Source organism: Drosophila takahashii, chromosome 2L, assembly GCF_030179915.1.
Source record: "Drosophila takahashii strain IR98-3 E-12201 chromosome 2L, DtakHiC1v2, whole genome shotgun sequence".
NCBI classification, from domain to species: Eukaryota; Metazoa; Arthropoda; class Insecta; order Diptera; family Drosophilidae; genus Drosophila; species Drosophila takahashii.
The window spans coordinates 32,040,178-32,058,754 of record NC_091678.1 but is presented as its reverse complement, the minus strand read 5'-3'; the positions used below and the strand labels follow the sequence as shown (position 1 = coordinate 32,058,754).

The following is an 18,577-nucleotide window of genomic DNA, read 5'->3' as shown; positions in this document are numbered from 1 at the left end:
TTGACAGCCAAATTTTCAATATTTTTCTAGCCGATATGAGTATCAAGCAACAATTCACAGCTCCATACACCCCGCAAGAGAACCCAACCGACCAAGCGAATAGGACGGTGAAAACAATGATTGCGCAGGTTGCCGGGCAGGACCAGAGAAAATTGGGCGAAAATCATGCTTGCAGTAAGCACCAGCGTTTTGGAATCCACTAAGTACACCCCGTCGTTTCTTACCCAATCACCTAGTGCCCAATACAATCGGGAACCTTAGGGACCGGACTGGAAAATGAAACCCCGTATAAAAATGCTAACAAACTCAGAGAGATTATTGGGATCGTAAGGCGAAATCTGGAAAAAGCCTCCCAGGATCAAGCCAGGCATTATAATCTAAACAGGAGGCAATGGACACCAACAGTGGGTGACGTCGTGGGGACCAAAGAGCACTATTTATCGAAAACGGCTGAAGGATTCGCAGCAAAATTTGCACCTAGATACGAGGCTGCACCATAACAGTACGTGGCTGGGCCGATTCGCTGTCCATACAACTGTAGACATTTTGGGAAGCTTTTAATGAAACGCTGTTGCAGCTGCCCAAAATCAAGGTTCCACGATTCCTTCATACAAAGGCCAAAGTCCCGGCAGACCATTTCTTAATTATACCCATTACTCGTAGAGTAAAGGGGTATATTAGATTCGTGCAAAAGTATGTAACAGGTAGAAGGAAGCGTTTCCGACCCTATAAACTATATATATTCTTGATCAGGGGCACTAGCCGAGTCGATCTAGCCATGTCCGTCTGTCCGTCTCTCCGTCTGTATGAACGCTGAGATCTCAGAAACTACAAAAGCTAGAAGGTTGAGATTTCCCACACATATTCTTTGGCTCCTACGCAGCGCAAGTTTATTTTAGCCGAGCGCCACGCCCCCAATAACGCCCACAATCGCCCACTAATGATTTTAAAATGGGTCCTGCGCCCACATCTTTAAAGATTTACGAGAAGTATAAATGCAATTTTGTTGTGTATATTTATACTTATCGAAATGTAAAATACATTTTTCAAATCGGACCATTCATTAAAAAGTTATACGCAATCAAAATTTATATATCTATCTCCCTCGCACTATCCAGTACAGCGTTCGCACACCCTTTAGCTGGGTGACGGGTATTAGATAGTCGGGACACCAACCCGACTATAGCGTTCTCTCTTGTTTTCCTATTGCAAAAGTGTTGATGCACAGCGTGCCGAAAGTGATGCGAGCGTAGTACGCATTCATGGAATCCCCTTTGTGGTAGGCGGAAAACTACGGCCACTGTTTAAAAAGTTGTGTTTTTTTGACGAATCTTGTTCCTGCGCCGAGAGTTTGCGACATTTTCAGGGTCCTAAAACCGCCAAATTCCCTGGTGGGCCATCCAATTCTAGTAAAATGTGAAACGAAAAGGAAAAAAATGTACCTTCCTTGCGCACTGCGTCAAAACCGACGAACAACAAAACAAAAACTGAGCATACACCTATTGGGCTGTTGGGCAGCTTCCGAGAGATAATTTCATTCTTTTACGGGGATCGAAAACAGTATTTGGCCGAGTAAGTAGCTAGAACTCACGAGTCCAGTGATAAGCTTGAGAAGGAACATCACTCCGTAGCAGGTCCGACGACCATTTAGCGAGGGCAGGTTCAGAAGACGCAGTATATCGACGTAAGATGGTAGGTGACGTTGGAACCACAGTTTAACACACGTAAAGCAAACAAAAGAAATTGTTTCTGTACCGATTCGATTAGGTCCTGGTATTTAGCATATTGAGGTGACCATACGCACGAGCAGTATTCAAGAATTTGTCGAACACGAGAAATGTAAGGGTCCTTTGCGGTTTAGGGATCCTCAAATTCCTTTGACCAGCGCTTAATAAATGCAAAAACCCTTTTTGCTTTGCTGAAAATGATGTCGATGTGATTGGTAAAGTTAAAGTTGTGGCTAAATAAAACTCCAATAGAATTAATCCGTTCAAGATCGCTCGTCCCAATTGAATAATTAAAGAACCTCTTCTTTAGAATTATTTAAGAACAGCAAGTTCTGAAGGCACCATGATTGCAGATTGTTTAAGTTCGCTTAAAAGAGTACGTGAGAATCAACGTTTGTTGTACACAGTTTTAGGTCATCGGCGTACATCATCACGTGGGAAGAGAGAATTACTTGAGGCAAGTCATATAAAAATTCCAAACAGAAGTGGTTCCTTGAGGAACGCCAAAAGTCACAAGGACGAGGTTTGAGATTGAATTTTTAAAAAATAGGGGAGAAGGGGGCTCCAATAGTACAAGGGCAACAATAGTATGTGGCCCTTGCGGCCAAACCGCTCGCTTAAATTGCGGGCCGTCTTTACTGAAGGTTCTTTAGAACATTAGAGGCCTACATTAAAAATATGAGCTTTAAGCGCCATCAGTTGAAGAAATTACGAACCAATTTCCGTCAATGTCAAATTTGTGAAAATAGTCCCGTTCTGTTTGGGACACTTTATTGGACATTAGTCGCTCGCGAGATTTTTTGAAAAAATTATTTTCTGAAGGCAAATTTTATGCCCAACGCGTTTCTTTTACTAAATATTTTGTTGGTCTTCCTTCTTCGTGGTATTTAGCCAAACTTCAAAAATTCCTTTTAGGGTGAAAATGGTTGAGGGTAATATATGATAACACATGGCTATAATTTATTTTTTATGACTTCTGCAGGTTGGCAGAACTATTGGTCATAGTCGCAGTATTGGTTGCGCTCATGGTCGAATTTGTAAGCGAAAGTTTGCAGATTGCAGTCAAACTGAGCAAAATCGCCTAAGTAGCAGTTAGGTGCGGCAAAACAAAAACGCGGAATTTTTGAGGAATAATGGAATTCTAGAAATCAAGGAAGAAAAATAATAAACTTACAAAAATATCGACCTCCGCGTCAAACAGCTATAACCGCATTTTTAATAGCAAGGAAAGGATAGAAAAAAAACTACAACAAATGTACTCCATTTTAGATCGAAGGATTAGTGTCCAAAGAGTCCAATAAAATTTTATGAAAATTATCTCCTTTATCCTATACCTTTAACAGCCAATGTAAGTTTCGAACTGTTATGATGTAGAAAAGTTAAAAAATCCGATCTTTAAAAATCCACCATAAATCAAATTTTCCATGGATTTGGGCCATATCCATCTTGTTTTATGTGGTAGAATGCAAACTTTAAGTTTATACCCATTATGATTTTTCAACGGATTTATTTCGAGTTTTTACGATATATACAGACGACTTACAGTCGACCAAAAAACACATTTTTCATCTTTGTCGAGATGCTGCGCTGCCATTACTTATCCAATCATATTGATCTGTATGGCAAAGTTAAGCTCTGATCTAATGACTTTACAATGAAGCAAAAACTGGCCCAATTGGGTGGATATGAGGCGGGATATAGGAAGAAATTCGAAAAAGTCCGAAATTTAACATTTAGAACTTTAAAAAATCCTTAAGAAAAAGTGTGCCATCGAAAAAAAAATGAGTGGTATTTTCGTGATCTAGGAGTCCAACACTAACGGAATTTGCCATCGATTGCTGGGGAGCATTTTGGTTCTAAACTAGTGTAATCATATTGAGCAGCAGTATAAACTAAGTATGCAAATATGCTTATATACGTCTATATTAACATATTTTAATGCCAATAGGCCTGCACCTTTTTATAAAGTCCATTTTGGTGACCTGTGTAATCCGTTCTGGTATCCAAATAGTAAAATCAGGTATTTTCAAACATTTGAATGTTTGTGACAATGACTCTCTCTCTGCTAACTCTCTCGCTCTGCTTTTGCTGACGTTCGTGAGTGCTGCGAACTGCCGAAGCATACAAAAAACAAAAACAACGTGCTGCCAAAAAAAGCCCCCCGCAACCCCAGGATCTTACAAAAAAATCATATAAAATCAACCGTGGGTCTGAATCGTGTATTAGAGGTGTGCTCTAAGAAAGGACTTTTTAAAATTCGGCTACTAAGGACTCCCAGGACTCTCGAAAAATTGGAAATTACTCGATTAAAACCGACTTCCAGTTGGGGCTCATCTTCTGTGCTTTCAAAGATAAGATTTTAATAAGTCCTTTCTTAGTGCACACCTCGTCTAACACAGGATTCAGACAAAAAATTTTCCAGAATTTTAGGTCTTATGGTTTGGGCTGTGGGAACATGACGCAAATCGACATCTACTCTTTTATAGTAATACTCGATTAGCAATACACAATGCGTCGTTGTCCGCTACTATTAGCAAAGCATTTATTGCTGATTTTTTCATATATTCAAATTTAAATTAATACCATATTAAAATCCCGCCTAACCTTAGCTTAACAGTAAACCCACCTAGAACGCACTAATATTCTATCCATATCCTTCTAACTCCTTATCACCGCATTAGCCCTAATATTACCTCACCTTAACCCCACCTATTTTATTTTAACCCTTGGCACACTTTTTTAGCACCTTAATGCTGTTTTCACTATTTTCTCGCCTTAACCCACCTTAGCACCAGTTTTTCTTCTTCTTAGCTAACCTAACTTTAGTCTCACCTAGAAAATAATTATACCCGTTACTCGTAGAGGGCCGTCAGCCGTCGGGTACACAGGGGGACCAACGGGGGACTCGTCCCCTGCCGTAACTGTGTGCACCGATGGTAGTGTGACTTTACTCTCCCCGTGAGGGCGGCTGGAAGCAGGTCCATAGTCTAGCTATGACTATGGATGCTGACGAATCGTAGTCGGGCGGACCTGGGTAGGTCTTTAAAGTGCCTACCCTCAAGTCAGGCGTGTCAAGCGACCCGTGCCCACTGACTTTCAGGTTCGCAGCTGAGGGGTAAGTCCAGCTGTGTCTTAACAGAGCCTTCCCAGGGCAAGGCAACCCTGGGTCAGAAGTGGCCTTGCCGTGGCTTTGGGACGGAGTCACGGTCGACCTTTTTATAGAGCCCCAACAACCCTCAGGCCCGCCGCGCTTGCCTGGTCGAGCAACGCGGGCGATCATGTAATGAAAATGGAAACCAACTTTGAACCTCACGGGGGAGGTAAAACCCCAAACCGTTTCCGCTACCATCGGGGAAAGGCCACGAACACCCAGCGAGGGTGGTTCGGCCCCGATGGGAACGGAAGGGGATGCTAGGACCAGCACCCCTTTAGACAACAAAAACACCCACCCACATAATAGCGGAACCCAGCCGGGTACCAGCAAGGCAGCCACTGCTACGCATCAGCAGGGCAAGGCCAAGGTCAGTCGGGCCCGTTTCATTCTAGGCAAGATTGCCAAGAATGAGGCGAAGGCAAGACTGACCAGCGCGATGCGGAGGACAAGACTCGATGCCTTGCGGAGATCGCAGCCTTCTATATGAGGACGCGCCCGGAGGCCACCCAAGCGAACACAAAGAGGGACCGCTCGCACGAGGCAAGCGAGTCCGCACCCAAACGGGCAAAGGACGCTCAGGGGAGGCCAAGACCGACCTCCTTTGTGAAGAAGGCCAAGAAATTTAGCGACGTAGCCAGAGACAGTCTCGCGATGGCACTGGTGGACGACCTGCACGACGATGGACGCCTGCTGTCGAAGAAGTGGGAGGAGATCGAGGTCAAGGTGGCCGACAAATGGTCCGATCCCCTCCTTCGACTCGTCGGACATGGTCAGAGGGCACCGGGTGATCAAGTGCGATGACTCGTTCTCGAGGTCCTTCCTGGCGGAATGCATATCCAGGATTGGAAATGCATGGGACGGCCTTAGCATTAGGCTCGTCCACGCCAGGGAGATTCCAAGGAGGCCGCGGGCTCGCATTTGGTTGCCAAAGGAGCAGACTGACCAAGGAAAGGTGCTCTCGCTGCTGATTGCTCATAACCCAGAAGTGCACACAGCGGACTGGGCAATACTGAAAGTAGAGAGGGAGATAAAGACGAGCCAGCCGTTCCTCTTCCTCTTCCAACAAGCTGTTGGATGACCTAGTCATCGATAACAAGACCCGAGACGTGACGCCCAATACCGATGCCTAAAGTCGTGCAGATTAACCTGAAGCGCAGCACGCATGCTTCAGCCAATCTTGCAGTTCTTCTCAGTGAGAGGAACATTGACATAGGCATCGTTCAAGAACCATGGACTCGAGACAGACAAATCTCGGGTCTAACACAACAAGGATATACACTCTTTTATACTACTTCATGCACTTCTATGCCCCAATCTTAGCACACCGGATCTAGCAGTTGCCAGATTCGTGGCGGCGGATGGGACATCGATGGTGATAGCCTCATCCTACAAGGCCCATGATGAACCGGCTCCACCTGAGCCAGTCATCAAGCTGCTGCAATGGGCGGAAGATACTAAGACGTCGCTAAGGCCAGGCACACACTATGGGGAAGCTCGGAAACCAACGAAAGGGGTGAGTCTCTTTTTGATAATATTATCTGCCGCAACATTACCATATGTAATAGAGGTAACACACCCACCTTTATATTCCCAAGCACTACGGAATTTCAGGGATGGGAAGAGGTGTTAGGTTGAAAAGTGGATAGTGTCGAAACAAAATTCCTTTTCAGATCACAGGTACATTTTCTTCGAAATTTCGATTCCGATTAGCAAACCGGAACCGAATATTAACCCCCGCAGAACGAACTGGGAGAAATTCGGTAAGATTGTCTACTTAAAAGTTAGCAACAAAGGAATACGGGTACAAACCTCTACGACGACCCTGGACAAGGAAGTAGAGGACCTCACAAACATTCTTAACAATGCATATAAGGAAACATGCAAGGTTTCATACTCTAAGAAACAACACCCTTTATGGTGGACCAAAGAGCTTTGCACTCTGAGAAAGAGGGCAAGAAAAGCCTATAACTCCAGCTATGCTACCAAGGAATGGGAGCCATACAAAGAAGCACAAAAAGCATACAAAAAAGCGATATACGCAGCCAAGAAAGAGTCTTGGAGGACTTACTGCGAATCGCTCGAAGGAATAAAAGACTCGGCTAGACTAAGCAAGTTCCTTACTAAAGGGTATAGCCCAGCTCTATTACACAAACAAGACGGATCAGCGACTAAAACAGTGGAAGAATCCCTAGAGACACTAGTGGACACACACTTTCCAGGCAACCTTCGAGAAAACCCAGCAGCTACTGAAGATCAGAGGGCTCATCAACCAACACACACAAGGGATATCATAACCATTTGTTGGGGCGGCGGTAGCTTGATCGTAGAAGTGGTTGAGTTCCAAGGAGATGCGGCGAAAATCCGCGCGGAAATATGTATGGAAAATACGTTTATTTGACACTTGAAAATTGAACTAATTACATGAAGCTTAACTTAGCGGCTCCAGAGCGGAGAGTTGGAGAGGGAGAGCGAAGGGCAGTGCGAGCGAGCGAGATGTGGACATCTGGAGAAAACTGCCGCTCGACACTGCCTCCCGAAATTAAAAACCCTTTTGGCGTGAGCACCATTGAAAGAATAAAATGGGCGATAAACTCTTTCGATAAATATAAGAGTCCGGGGCCTGACGGCATTTTCCCGGCTATGCTCCAAGCAACACAGGTCAGCATCAGTAGGTGGCTGCAAGCCATTTACACGGCTTGCATCAGACTAACACACACCGCTTCTATGGAAGGAAGCCAAAGTTGTATTTATACCAAAACCAGGAAGAAGGGGTCACATCCTAGCAAAGGACTACAGGCCGATCAGCCTCACCTCCTTCCTAATGAAAACGCTGGAACGAATGATCGATATTCATATCCGGGAAAACACCGAGAAGGAGCATCTATCGGACGCTCAGCATGCGTACCGAAAGGGCAGATCGACAGAAAGGGCACTACACTAAGTAGTCTGCCACATAGAAAAATCGATACATTTTAACCAATATACAATAACCACCTTCTTAGATGTAGAAGGTGCGTTCAATAATATAAACGCCAAGTCCATACTGAGCTCCCTCAACTCGATCGGCATTGAAGGAGACATCAGAGCTTGGATCGGAGTTATGCTCACGAGCAGGACGATAACAGCCGATCTGAGTGGCACTTACCTCACACGCTTTGTGAAGAGAGGCACACCTCAGGGCGGGGTTCTATCGCCACTGCTCCGGCTTATCAACATGAACGACATATTGAGAGAACTCAATAGCGGAGGAGTAAAAGTAGTAGCCTACACAGACGACGTAGTGTTGCTAGTATCAGGACCATTCCCAGATGTCACTAGTAACATAATGACGGGGCCCTTACCCGACTCAATGAATGGGCCAAAACCTGCGGACTAGGTATAAACCCGAGTAAAACCGAACTTATGCTCTTCACGCGTAGAACCAAGATCCCAACATACTGTAAACCAAAACAAGAGAGAACGCTATAGTGGGGTGCCCCGACTATCAGATAGCCGTTACTCAGCTAAAGGGAGTGCGAAGAAGATGGAGATAAAAACTTTGATCCGCCGTAACTTTTTAACGAATGGTCCGATTTAAAAAATTTCTTCTACATTTCGATAGGTCTTCATAAACACAATAAAACTGCATTTTTACTTTTTCGAAATATTGAAATTTTTAAAATCGTATATGAACGATTGTGCGCGTTAGAGGGGGCGTGGCACCCTTTTGAAACAAACTTGCGCTGCGTAGGAACTCCTAGAATCTGCATGCAAAATGTCAATCTTCTAACTTTTATAGTTTCCGAGATCTCAGCGTTCATACAGACAGACAGACGGACAGACGGACAGACAGACGGACAGACGGACATGGCTAGATCGACTCGGCTAGTGATCCTGATCAAGAATATATATAGTTTATAGGGTCGGAAACGCTTCCTTCTAGCTGTTACATACTTTTGCACTAATATACCCTTTTACTCTACGAGTAACGGGTATAAATAGAAACTAAACATCACGGAACGAGTAAGAAAGGCCAGCATAGCATTCTACTCGTGCAGAAATATGTTCGGCAAAAATTGGGGTATACACCCTAAGATAATATTATGGCTTTACACAGCAGTGGTAAGAGACAAGAGCATACAAAATTACCAAGCTGACAAGAATACAAAGATCAGCTTGGGCAGGAGCTACAGGGACACTAAGGTCATGCCCGGCTGAACACTATTCTGGATATAATGCCTCTAGAACTTTTCATAAAGGATACGGCAGCGCAGAGTGCGGCCAGACTGAAGGCAAGTAAATGCTGCCACACAGGGCACTGCCGTATCTCATAGGACAGTAACTATCTGGCAAAGAACAAAACGGACTATATGACAGCTGAGATACGATTTGGAAACGGAGAGAAGACTGGGAGAATGATAGAGTAACCGGACAAGATGAGGTATCTCTCTACACTGACGGCTCCAAGATGGCCTGTGGTGTAGGGGCTGGAACTTCGCTGAAAGCTGGGGAATATAATCGAAATTCCACCTCCCAGAATTGGCGACAGTTTTTCAGGCTGAGGTACTTGCTATTTTAGAAGCAGCCAAGCTTTCGATTGAGCAATGCCTTAGGAATACCAAGGTACGGATATACTCTGATAGCCAAGCGGCTATCAAATCTCTCGCAGCAGCAAGAACCAACTCGACACTAGTGACCGATTGTAAGACGGCTCTTAATATAGTAGCAAATAACAATCATGTACAGATAACATGGGTGCCAGGGCACAACGATATACGATAAAAGGCGGATGAACTTGCACGAATGGGGTCAGCAGACGACTCCTATACAACTGGTCTACATGAATCCCTAAATACAGTCCAAGCAAGGATTCACGAACACTACAAAACACAAGCTAGTAAAAGTTGGTCGGAAAAGCAGGGTCTCAGGAGATCAAAACTCTGCTGGCCAACCATCAATAGCAAGAGAAGTCGAGAGCTAATATCCAAAAGCAAAAGGGTAGTAGAAGAATCACGGAACTCATCACAGGCCATTGGGCCATTGGCACGCAAGCCATGAAGATGGGGCTTCCGTACAACGCTAATTGCAAAAGCTGTAAAGAAACAGACACACAACAGACACCTGAGCACATGATGTGTCATTGCCCAGCACTAAACCATATCAGGGCGAGATACTTTGGGGCGTATCAGCTGGAATCATTGGGAGAAATAGGAAAGCAGAGAATAACTGCAATCCTAGGTTTTCTAAATGACGAAGGCTGGTACTGAAGAGAACGCGGAGACAACAATTTACGAGGGTGTGGATCAAAATGAAGCTCAGCTCTACTTGGAGGTCCTCAGGATTTCCTCAGCATTTCCGACCCTATAAAGTATATATATACTTGATCAGGGTCACTAGCCGAGTCGATATAGCCATGTCCGTCTGTCCGTCTGTCTGTCCGTCTGTCTGTCCGTATGAACGCTGAGATCTCGGAAACTGTAAAAGCTAGGAGATTGACATTTTGCATGCATATTCTAGGAGTTCCTACGCAGCGCAAGTTTGTTTTTAGAGGGTGCCACGCCCCCTCTAACGCCCACAATCGTTTATATACGATTTTAAAAATTTCAATATTTCGGAAAAGTAAAAATTTAGTTTTACGGTGTTTATCAATACCTAATGAAATGTAAAAGAAATTTTTTAAATCGGACCATTCGTTAAAAAGTTACGGCAGATCAAAGTTCTCCTTGGCACTCCCTTTAGCTGAGTAACGGGTATCTGATAGTCGGGGCACCCGACTACAGCGTTCTCTCTTGTTTTTTCTTACTATACTTATTTACTTTAACTTTACTTTTTCTTAGTAACCTTGACCCACCTTATCCTCACTAACCTTACCTTTCTCACCTTCATCCTTCCCTTACATTACTTTTACCCTAATCTATCTAATACCTCCTTAATCGCAACTTAACCCCGCACTAACCTTACCGTATTCCCACCTTAACTCCACCGTTCTGGTAGCCTGATTATATCATTTTGGTTAGCTAAGCGAATGCAGAGAAAAACTCTTACTCCTTTTTTCCGTTTATTTCGAAAAGATCTAACCCCCAAAAACCTAAAAAACATAACAGAGAATATATAGAAATAACACACAAATACCTATGAAAGGCTACGGCCAAAATGCTTTAAGCGAAAAACGGATCCGCTCGCAGGATCGGTAGGTAAACCAAAAAAGAAGTGCCCCAATGTCGGCTGGGAATCAATAAGTTAAATAATTCCAACTCTTTTGGGTGAAAACTGTAGGTGTAATTTTGGAGACGAGATTTTCCAACAATTTTCTTCGTGCGCCCCTCGTCTTTAACACAATTTAAAAGCAATTTTTTTTTAAATTTTTGCTAAATATTTGATTTAGAATTGCATCCTTTAGGTGATCCGTTATAAATCAACTATTTAATAGTAAAAACTTCCCCAACCCATAAAAAATAGAAAATGTGTGTTTTGTATGTATGATTTTTGTTGTAAGATTGCGGGGGTTGCGGGGAGTCGTTTTTTAAAGCCGCATTTGATTGGTTACAAATTTTATTTATTACACACAAAAAAAACTATGTAAATTTAACATAGAAAAATAGTATTTCACTATTTTCTGAATTTTTCATGTATTTTGTTGTTTTATTTTTTGGGTCATTGAATAGTATTTAACAATTAAAATAGTGGAAAACATATTTACGAAATTTGCATGTGTTTTGTTGGTTTATTCATTTGGCAAGTTAATAGTAACGTCTCAATTAATATCGTAGCAAAACTATTTTATTTGTTTGCGTGTATTTTGTTGTTTTATTTTTTTAGGGATATAATAGTAACACCACAATTAATATCGTAACACAACTATTTTTTTCCTTCATATATTTTGTTGTTTTAAAAATACGATTATAAATTGTATGTCAACTATTTTTCTGGACTTCTTTCTTTTTTTTTTTTGTTAAATGTCGATTTCAAGTCTATAGAGTTTCCTTTACAAAAATCATTCTTCTGTGGCCTAGTGGTTAGAGTGCTTGACTCCGATGGTTGCGGCCCCGGATCGATTCTCAGTGGAGGCAAAAAACCTGATTTGTAAGTTTAAGTATCTGTGAAATGTAAGTGTCTATAAATAACTTCCATATAAATTAATATAACAAATTAATTTAAAAATAAAAAAAGTTAAAAACATAATTAAAAATAATCGGTAGGTAATCAAAAAAAGAAGTGTCCCAATGTCTGCTGGCGATCAACAGCTGGAGTTAAATATTTCCGGAAATAAGGAAAATTAAAAAAGCACCTAAAGCTTTAAATCTTTTGGGTGAAAACAGTGGTTGTAGTTTTGGAGACGAAATTTCCCAACAATTTTCTTCGTGCGCCCCCCCTTGTCTTTAATACAATTTACGAACATTTTTTTTTTACATTTTTTCAAAATATTTGATATAGAATTGCATCCATTATTTTATACTTATTTGATCATTACATACTTATGTACATGCCAATTTATCCATGTGTGTGTGTGTCATTGCGTATCTCACAAGCAAATGTGACGATTGAAAGTTTTCCCCTGATCTACCTTTGAAAACCAATCCAAATGTTTTTTTAAATCAAAACAAAAATTCCTTGTCCTTTCTATGGGTTGGCTACACACTTTGACTTAGAATTGCATCCATTAGATAATCCGTTCTGGTATCCAAATAGTAAAATTTTGATCAGGAATTTTCAAACCAGAGAAAAAACATTGGCCGCCTCTCTTTTGCTTCAAATGACTCTCTCTCTGCTCACTGCTCTCTCGCTCTACTTCTGCTGAGGTATATAAAGTAAATACCTATAGTTTAATGCTCACTCGGTGCAGTTCCAGGGATTCCAAATTCAGCGTGCATATTTAAATTTTGTTTTAAAGTTGTCAAAAATCAAAACGCCTACTTCCTACAAAGTTACAATGAATTTTCTTATATTTGTTTGAATATTCCTATGGGAGCCTTAAGATAAAGTGGTTCGATTCGGCTCGCTCCGACATACATATGTACTACCTGCAATGGATAGAAGACTTTCGGGAAAGTTTTATCGCGATAGCTTTAAAACTGAGAGACTAGTTAGCATAGATAGACTCGGCTATTGGTGCTGATCACAAATATATATATACTTTATGTGGTCGGAAACGTCTCCTTCACTGCGTTGCAAGCATCTGACTGAAATTATAATACCCTCTGCAAGGGTATAACAATAACATATGTACTTTTTCCAGCCCAAAACATTTATGAAACGTTTTAAAAATGTCTGCTTTCATGGCAATACACATTATTCATTTTACAGATTATAATTAGAAAATCATTAAATAATGATTTAGCCAGTTAAAGTTATTTGAATTGTAAAGTTTAAATTTAAATTTAAAGTTTAAAGACCACGCCATCTTAGCAATACATGTATTAAATGTGTATGCATAGTATGTATTACATACGGCCCTTTCTAAAACTCGAATAAATGCTCTAATGAATGAGCCGAACAATGTCATAGAATAACCGCATAAAAGGGCCCCTCGCGTAACAAGCACGTGCTGGATGTCGTTGAGCCACTTGTTTGTACTGCTCGTAGTGCATCAATGTCCTATCTTGTATACAATATTCAACCTCGGACCTTCCGTCGCCCAGAGGCAGAAATGTTTTAACAGCTACCTATGCAGTGACACAGCATTTCTGGCGACAAGTGCTCTGCGAAGAGGGGCGACAGATATGGTGCAGGACATGCTAAATGAGTTTGAGGCCTGGGCGTCGAGGTGGAACATCGCAGTTAATCCTGCCAAATCTCAGCAAGCAACCTTTTCATTGAACAGGCTGAACACTTATCGCCTAACCTTAGACGGGACTCCAATAAAGCACTCGGACATGGTTAAGTACCTTGGACTTAATGTGGATAGGCGGCTTACCTGGAGGCAGCACATTGTGGCAACCTTTGCTTCAGTAAGGCAAAAAGCGGGAAAAATGAGATGGCTTCTACGGCGGGGCAGTGGATTGTCGATCACGGCAAAAACCCGGCTCTTTAAAGCAACCTTGATGCCTAGTCTAGATTGGGGTATACACTTCTGGGGCACTGCCTGTAACACTTGTATAAAAAGAATTGAATCCTACCAATCCAAAATGTTAAGACATATACTAAACGCCCTATACTATACAAGAAACACTACTATTTTCGAGATCTCAAAATTAATCCTGTTTGTAAATCTATCACCAATACTGCCATTCGCTACAGATCAAGACTCGTCTCCCACACAAGCAGACTTGCTTTCACACTTTCCAGACCTATGAACAGGAGAAGACTAAAGAGATTGCACTCGTCAGACAATTGGATACTTGGACGGCACGCTTGTGGGAAACTCATTCAAGTCTTAGACGCATAGACTGCAACACTGCTAAATTTTTGTAATGACTCTTTTTTTATTCACTACTTTTGTTATTTTTACCATGGGTGAAAGTGAATTGAGTTTCACATAACACCCTCCAATAAACATTTTGTTGAGCATATCGAAAAAAAAGAAAAAAAAAAGGGTACCAATATAATATTGTATTCGTGCAAAAGTTTGGAACAGGTAGGAAGAAGAGTTTCCGAAACTATAAAGTTTATATATTCTTGATCAGGATAACTAGCCGAGTCGATCTAGCAGTGTCCGTCTGTCCGTCCGTATGAACGATGAGATCTCGGAAACTCTAAAACCTAGATAGTTGCTATTAATATTGAAGATTCTTGGGATTCCTACGCAGCGCAAGTTTGTTTCATCGAGGTCCCACGCACACACACACACACACACACATCATCATCAGCAAACAGTTCCATATGGGCAATTCTCTGGGGATGTTAACCAAGCCAAAAATCTTGAAAGTTGATAAAAACATATTTCTATATGATTTCGCATTGATATTTGATTTCAGTTAGATGGATTCTCAACTAAGCTAAGTAATTTGAGTATCCTTGGATAATTTTCCACGACAATACTTGTTATATGGACAAAAAAAAGTCATTTTTTGGTATTTTTAAAGTGGCTCTCAAACGGTTTTTTTGACGTTAAGGTTACAGAAAAACCACCTAAGAAAATGACGGAAAAAACTGTCGAGTGCAACATGTAGCGTGTGACAGTCACTTCGATGCCAATAAAAAAATAACCACTCAATATTTTGTAAGCAAACCAAATACATATTAAAGAAGAAAGAACAAGGAACACTATGAAAGTAACTGCATTAAAAAATTCCTTCAAGCTTCGTTACAATCGAATGTTAAGCAGGAAGTCAAAAAAGTCACTTCTATTGGTGTCGCGTGCGAAAGTATTGGTTTTTTATATATCTTAAAAACGAAAAAAAGGACCAAAGTCAGCACTAGCACAAATTTTAGTGCTAATCAAGACATTTAATTTGAGCGTAGTGCTAAAAGAAAAGAAGTCCTGGAAGATGGTTTTTTTCACCTGCAAGGCGTACGAACGTCGCGTGCGGCAGCAGAGAATTGCACATATGAATTTTCCCCCATAACTAAGTGAAACAAAGTTAACTAGTTTTAAACCTTCTTTAAACAAGTATTTTTACAGTTCCTCCTAGAGTGAAATGCTTCAAATTTAGAAGCAATTCCTCCCAGAGTAAAATGCTTCGAATTTAGAAGCAATTCACCAAATTAGCCGATAACATAATTGTTAGAGTTATTTTGATTAAAAACCAAAGCTTCAACAGTTTCCAAGATACGTGCAAACATCTGATTAAAGTAATAATTATTAAACGACCTTTAAATATAAAAAAACACAAACCGTTAACTACCTTCACCACTTTATATTTAGCGATGTACTGAGCTGACCCACCACAGCGTGGTATCTGGTGTGAAGAAGCTCATTCGATTTATCCGTTTGAAAGCCTTCTAGAAATTCGCGATAGATATCTTTTGTTAAAGCATTTTCGGGCTGGGAGCGTGGAAGCTTCTCGTAAATTTTCTCAAGTTTCTGGGTAAGTTCATGAACATGCTGCCCGGTAATAGGGCGTACCTGTGCACCTCCGTTTATACATCCTGAAGGACAAGCCATCACCTCTACAAAATGATAGTTTCCCTCTTTTCCTCGCTTAAGTTTTTGCACCAGGTTTTGAATGTTCCGGAAGCCGTTGGCAATAGCAAATTTTAAGACAGCCTTTCCATTCTTTTTAAGAATAATTTCCCGAAAGTCACGATTTCTAAGTTGTTTGAATTCCAATTCTTTTGGTGTGACCTCGTTGAAAAGCTCTCGAGCGGCGTACTTAAATATGTGTTCAGCGTAACCACCCGATAGCGTCGCCTCGTGGGCCCACACCATGGATTCTGGCCTTACTTCAGACCACGGCCAGTCCAGATCATCGGGGTTACATTGCGGCAATGTCCTCTTGTGCTCGGTCAACATCTCCTCCACCTCAACTGCAGAAGAGTTAAATCAATCTTATGTCCAATGTAATGTTTGCGTCGTTCTACCTGATGTGATTACACAGTCCACGTCTCGTGCGTTGTTCGCCTTGTTAAAGAAGTCTTCACGGGAGGCTTCAAGCTTCTTGTCATAGCAGGGCATCACTGTCACATGGTAAATGCGAGATCCAGGAATACTTAGCTTCTCAGCTAAGAGCTGCTTTACTAGTACTCCCATTATTTGCTGCGGCGAGCGGGTTGTAGAAAGGTAAGGCAGTATAAAGTTCCCATGAGTTTTCTCCGCGTAGCAAACCCAGCCCGGGCAGGACGAGCTAAGCATGGTCAACTCCTTATTTTCGTGGTACCGTTCCATAAATTCTTGTCGGCATTCGAGCAGCGCTAGATCGTCGGCCACTTTGGTGCACAAAACATAGTCGGCTCCCAAACTCCGAAAGTATCCGGTTAGATGGCGCGCAGCATCTTCTGCACCTATTTGATAGCGATGGGCTAAGCTCAGCAAAGGTTGGGTGGCCACAGTGAACACAATGGTAAGCACATTATCGAAGTCCCCAATGGTTTTTTTCTTGGAGTTCTCACCGAGGACCTTGAGCAGCTCCTCCTGGCTCTGCTGAGTGATTAGAACGCCTTCAGCGGAAGTGATGCACCCGGAACAGGCCAGACAGTCTTGAAGAGTGATTTCCACTTTTTTAAGTTTTTGATTTCCACTCTGCAGTAGGATTTGATTATCAAAGAATAGTTCTGAGTGCATAAGAGCTACCCACCTCATTTTCCTCAAGGCAGTTGTCTCCCTTTATGGTGATTTTGGCCCCAGTTCTTGACGTCGCCTTATCTATGGGCACGGTTGGCAAGGGTTTAATACATATCTATGGAGAATTGAAAAAAAATTTAAAGGATATATTGTATTTACACATATGCTGTATTGAACCTGCGAGGGTGTAATAAAGTCGTCTATATCGGTGAGCTGAAGGGCTCCACTGAACTTAGACATAGCCCTAGTAAGGAGTTTCGCTTTTTTAATCCAGTCAAATAAGTATTAAAACGTAAAATTTACTGGCTACTATTCAAGGTCTTTTAAGTTTTAAAGCCAATATATGTCAAAATAGCGACATATTATTAGCTATTAAAATGGGACGGCTAAAATTGGAAAATGGAAACATTGCTCGGCTTATTCATCAGATCAATTTTTTCTCGGCCTTTACAATTTTACGTAGCAATTAAAGCCTGGTACTCACATCGACGAAAATTTCTAGCTAAGCATAGCGGTACTCCAAAGAGCTAAGGAAATAATAGGAAACTACCAAAAAAATACCAGATTTTGCGGATGAGTTCCGTTGAACGCTTTCAGCGGCCCAAATAATAGAAAATTTGGTCTTTGGCTGCGTTGTGCAGGACCGATGTGCCAATAACAAATTTAAAATGGAAGAAAAAACCCAACAAAAAAAGGGCAGTATAAAACGGAATGAAAATTTTTATTTGGATTCGACACTGATACGCAGCTGATATAAAACGGGAAAAATAAAAACCATTTATTGTTGATATTGAAATTTGTACGGATTTCTATCACGTAGTGACGAAGCGCACAAGGAGCGTGTGCGAAGTAGGTATGTCGAAAATTATCAAAATATCAATATATCGATATTTTTACGAAAAAAAAATTATTTTTATCGTGATATTTTTTTGAATATTTATCATGTTTCATCGATTTTTTTCACATTTTTTTTGATAATTTTAAGTGGTCTGACTTTTCATCGGGACAAGAAAAAATACAAATGTGAAATATGAGCGCCGCTAAAATTTATTTTTCGGCAAGTAAAAATGCTTAGAATAGCATTCAGAATTAAAGAAAACGCGGTAAAAAAATGCGCGGGAAATACTTGATTTTAATATTATAAATAAAAGCAAAAATAAATATTGTTTTCTTTCATTTATTAATAAATATAAACAACAAATTATAAAAATATAATTTAAGATCGTATGTGGGTTAAAGTTTAGTGGTTATTGCTTAAGCAGCTTAAAATTAAAAAATAAAAATAATAAAACAAAAATATCAAAAATATTTGATAGATAGATATTTTTTTCTGATATATCAAATATCAATTTGATTTTTTGTTTTAATAAAAAATATCATCGATACGATATTTTTAAATATTTCGACATCCCTAGTGCGAAGGCGACTACTCTATATACACGAAAAAATTAAAATATGCTGTGATGGTCCGATCATAATGAGTGATACACACATCGAAACGTATCGCAAGAACTAACAATATTGCATACCAAGGCTTTAAGAAAATCAATTGGCTTG

The 18,577-nt window shown here is 41.0% G+C and overlaps 1 protein-coding gene across 4 annotated transcripts; it reads right to left on the bottom strand.

Annotated features, from left to right (window-relative positions):
* Positions 1-15,385: 15,385 nt before the first annotated feature.
* Positions 15,386-17,374, bottom strand: LOC108062211 (probable cytosolic Fe-S cluster assembly factor GE22682). Of its 4 annotated transcripts, none has more exons than XM_017148789.3 (5): positions 17,198-17,374; positions 17,034-17,135; positions 16,849-16,978; positions 16,321-16,758; positions 15,386-16,266 (listed from the first exon to the last, which is right to left on the bottom strand). In XM_017148789.3, the coding sequence occupies exons 1-5, from the start codon at positions 17,258-17,260 to the stop codon at positions 15,647-15,649; spliced, it is 1,353 nt and encodes a 450-aa protein (XP_017004278.1). In that variant the 5' UTR covers positions 17,261-17,374; the 3' UTR covers positions 15,386-15,646. The 4 variants fall into 4 exon arrangements, with proteins under 4 accessions (XP_017004278.1, XP_044249508.1, XP_017004275.1 ...); XM_044393573.2 differs by having other exon boundaries at positions 15,386-15,582; positions 15,635-16,266; positions 16,321-16,978; positions 17,198-17,372; XM_017148786.3 differs by having other exon boundaries at positions 15,386-15,582; positions 15,645-16,266; positions 16,321-16,978; positions 17,198-17,372.
* Between the last annotated feature and the right edge of the window lie 1,203 nt (positions 17,375-18,577).

What these genes read in the sequence shown, in the direction of transcription:
- LOC108062211 (XM_017148784.3), bottom strand. Translation starts at nt 17,260, where the DNA reads ATGTCTAAGTTCAGTGGAGCCCTTCAGCTCACCGATATAGACGACTTT. An exon ending in ACTGCCTTGAGGAAAATGAG is followed by an intron (nt 16,979 to 17,033) that starts GTGGGTAGCTCT and finishes ATCCTACTGCAG; the next exon opens with AGTGGAAATCAAAAACTTAA. An exon ending in GGACTGTGTAATCACATCAG is followed by an intron (nt 16,267 to 16,320) that starts GTAGAACGACGC and finishes ACTCTTCTGCAG; the next exon opens with TTGAGGTGGAGGAGATGTTG.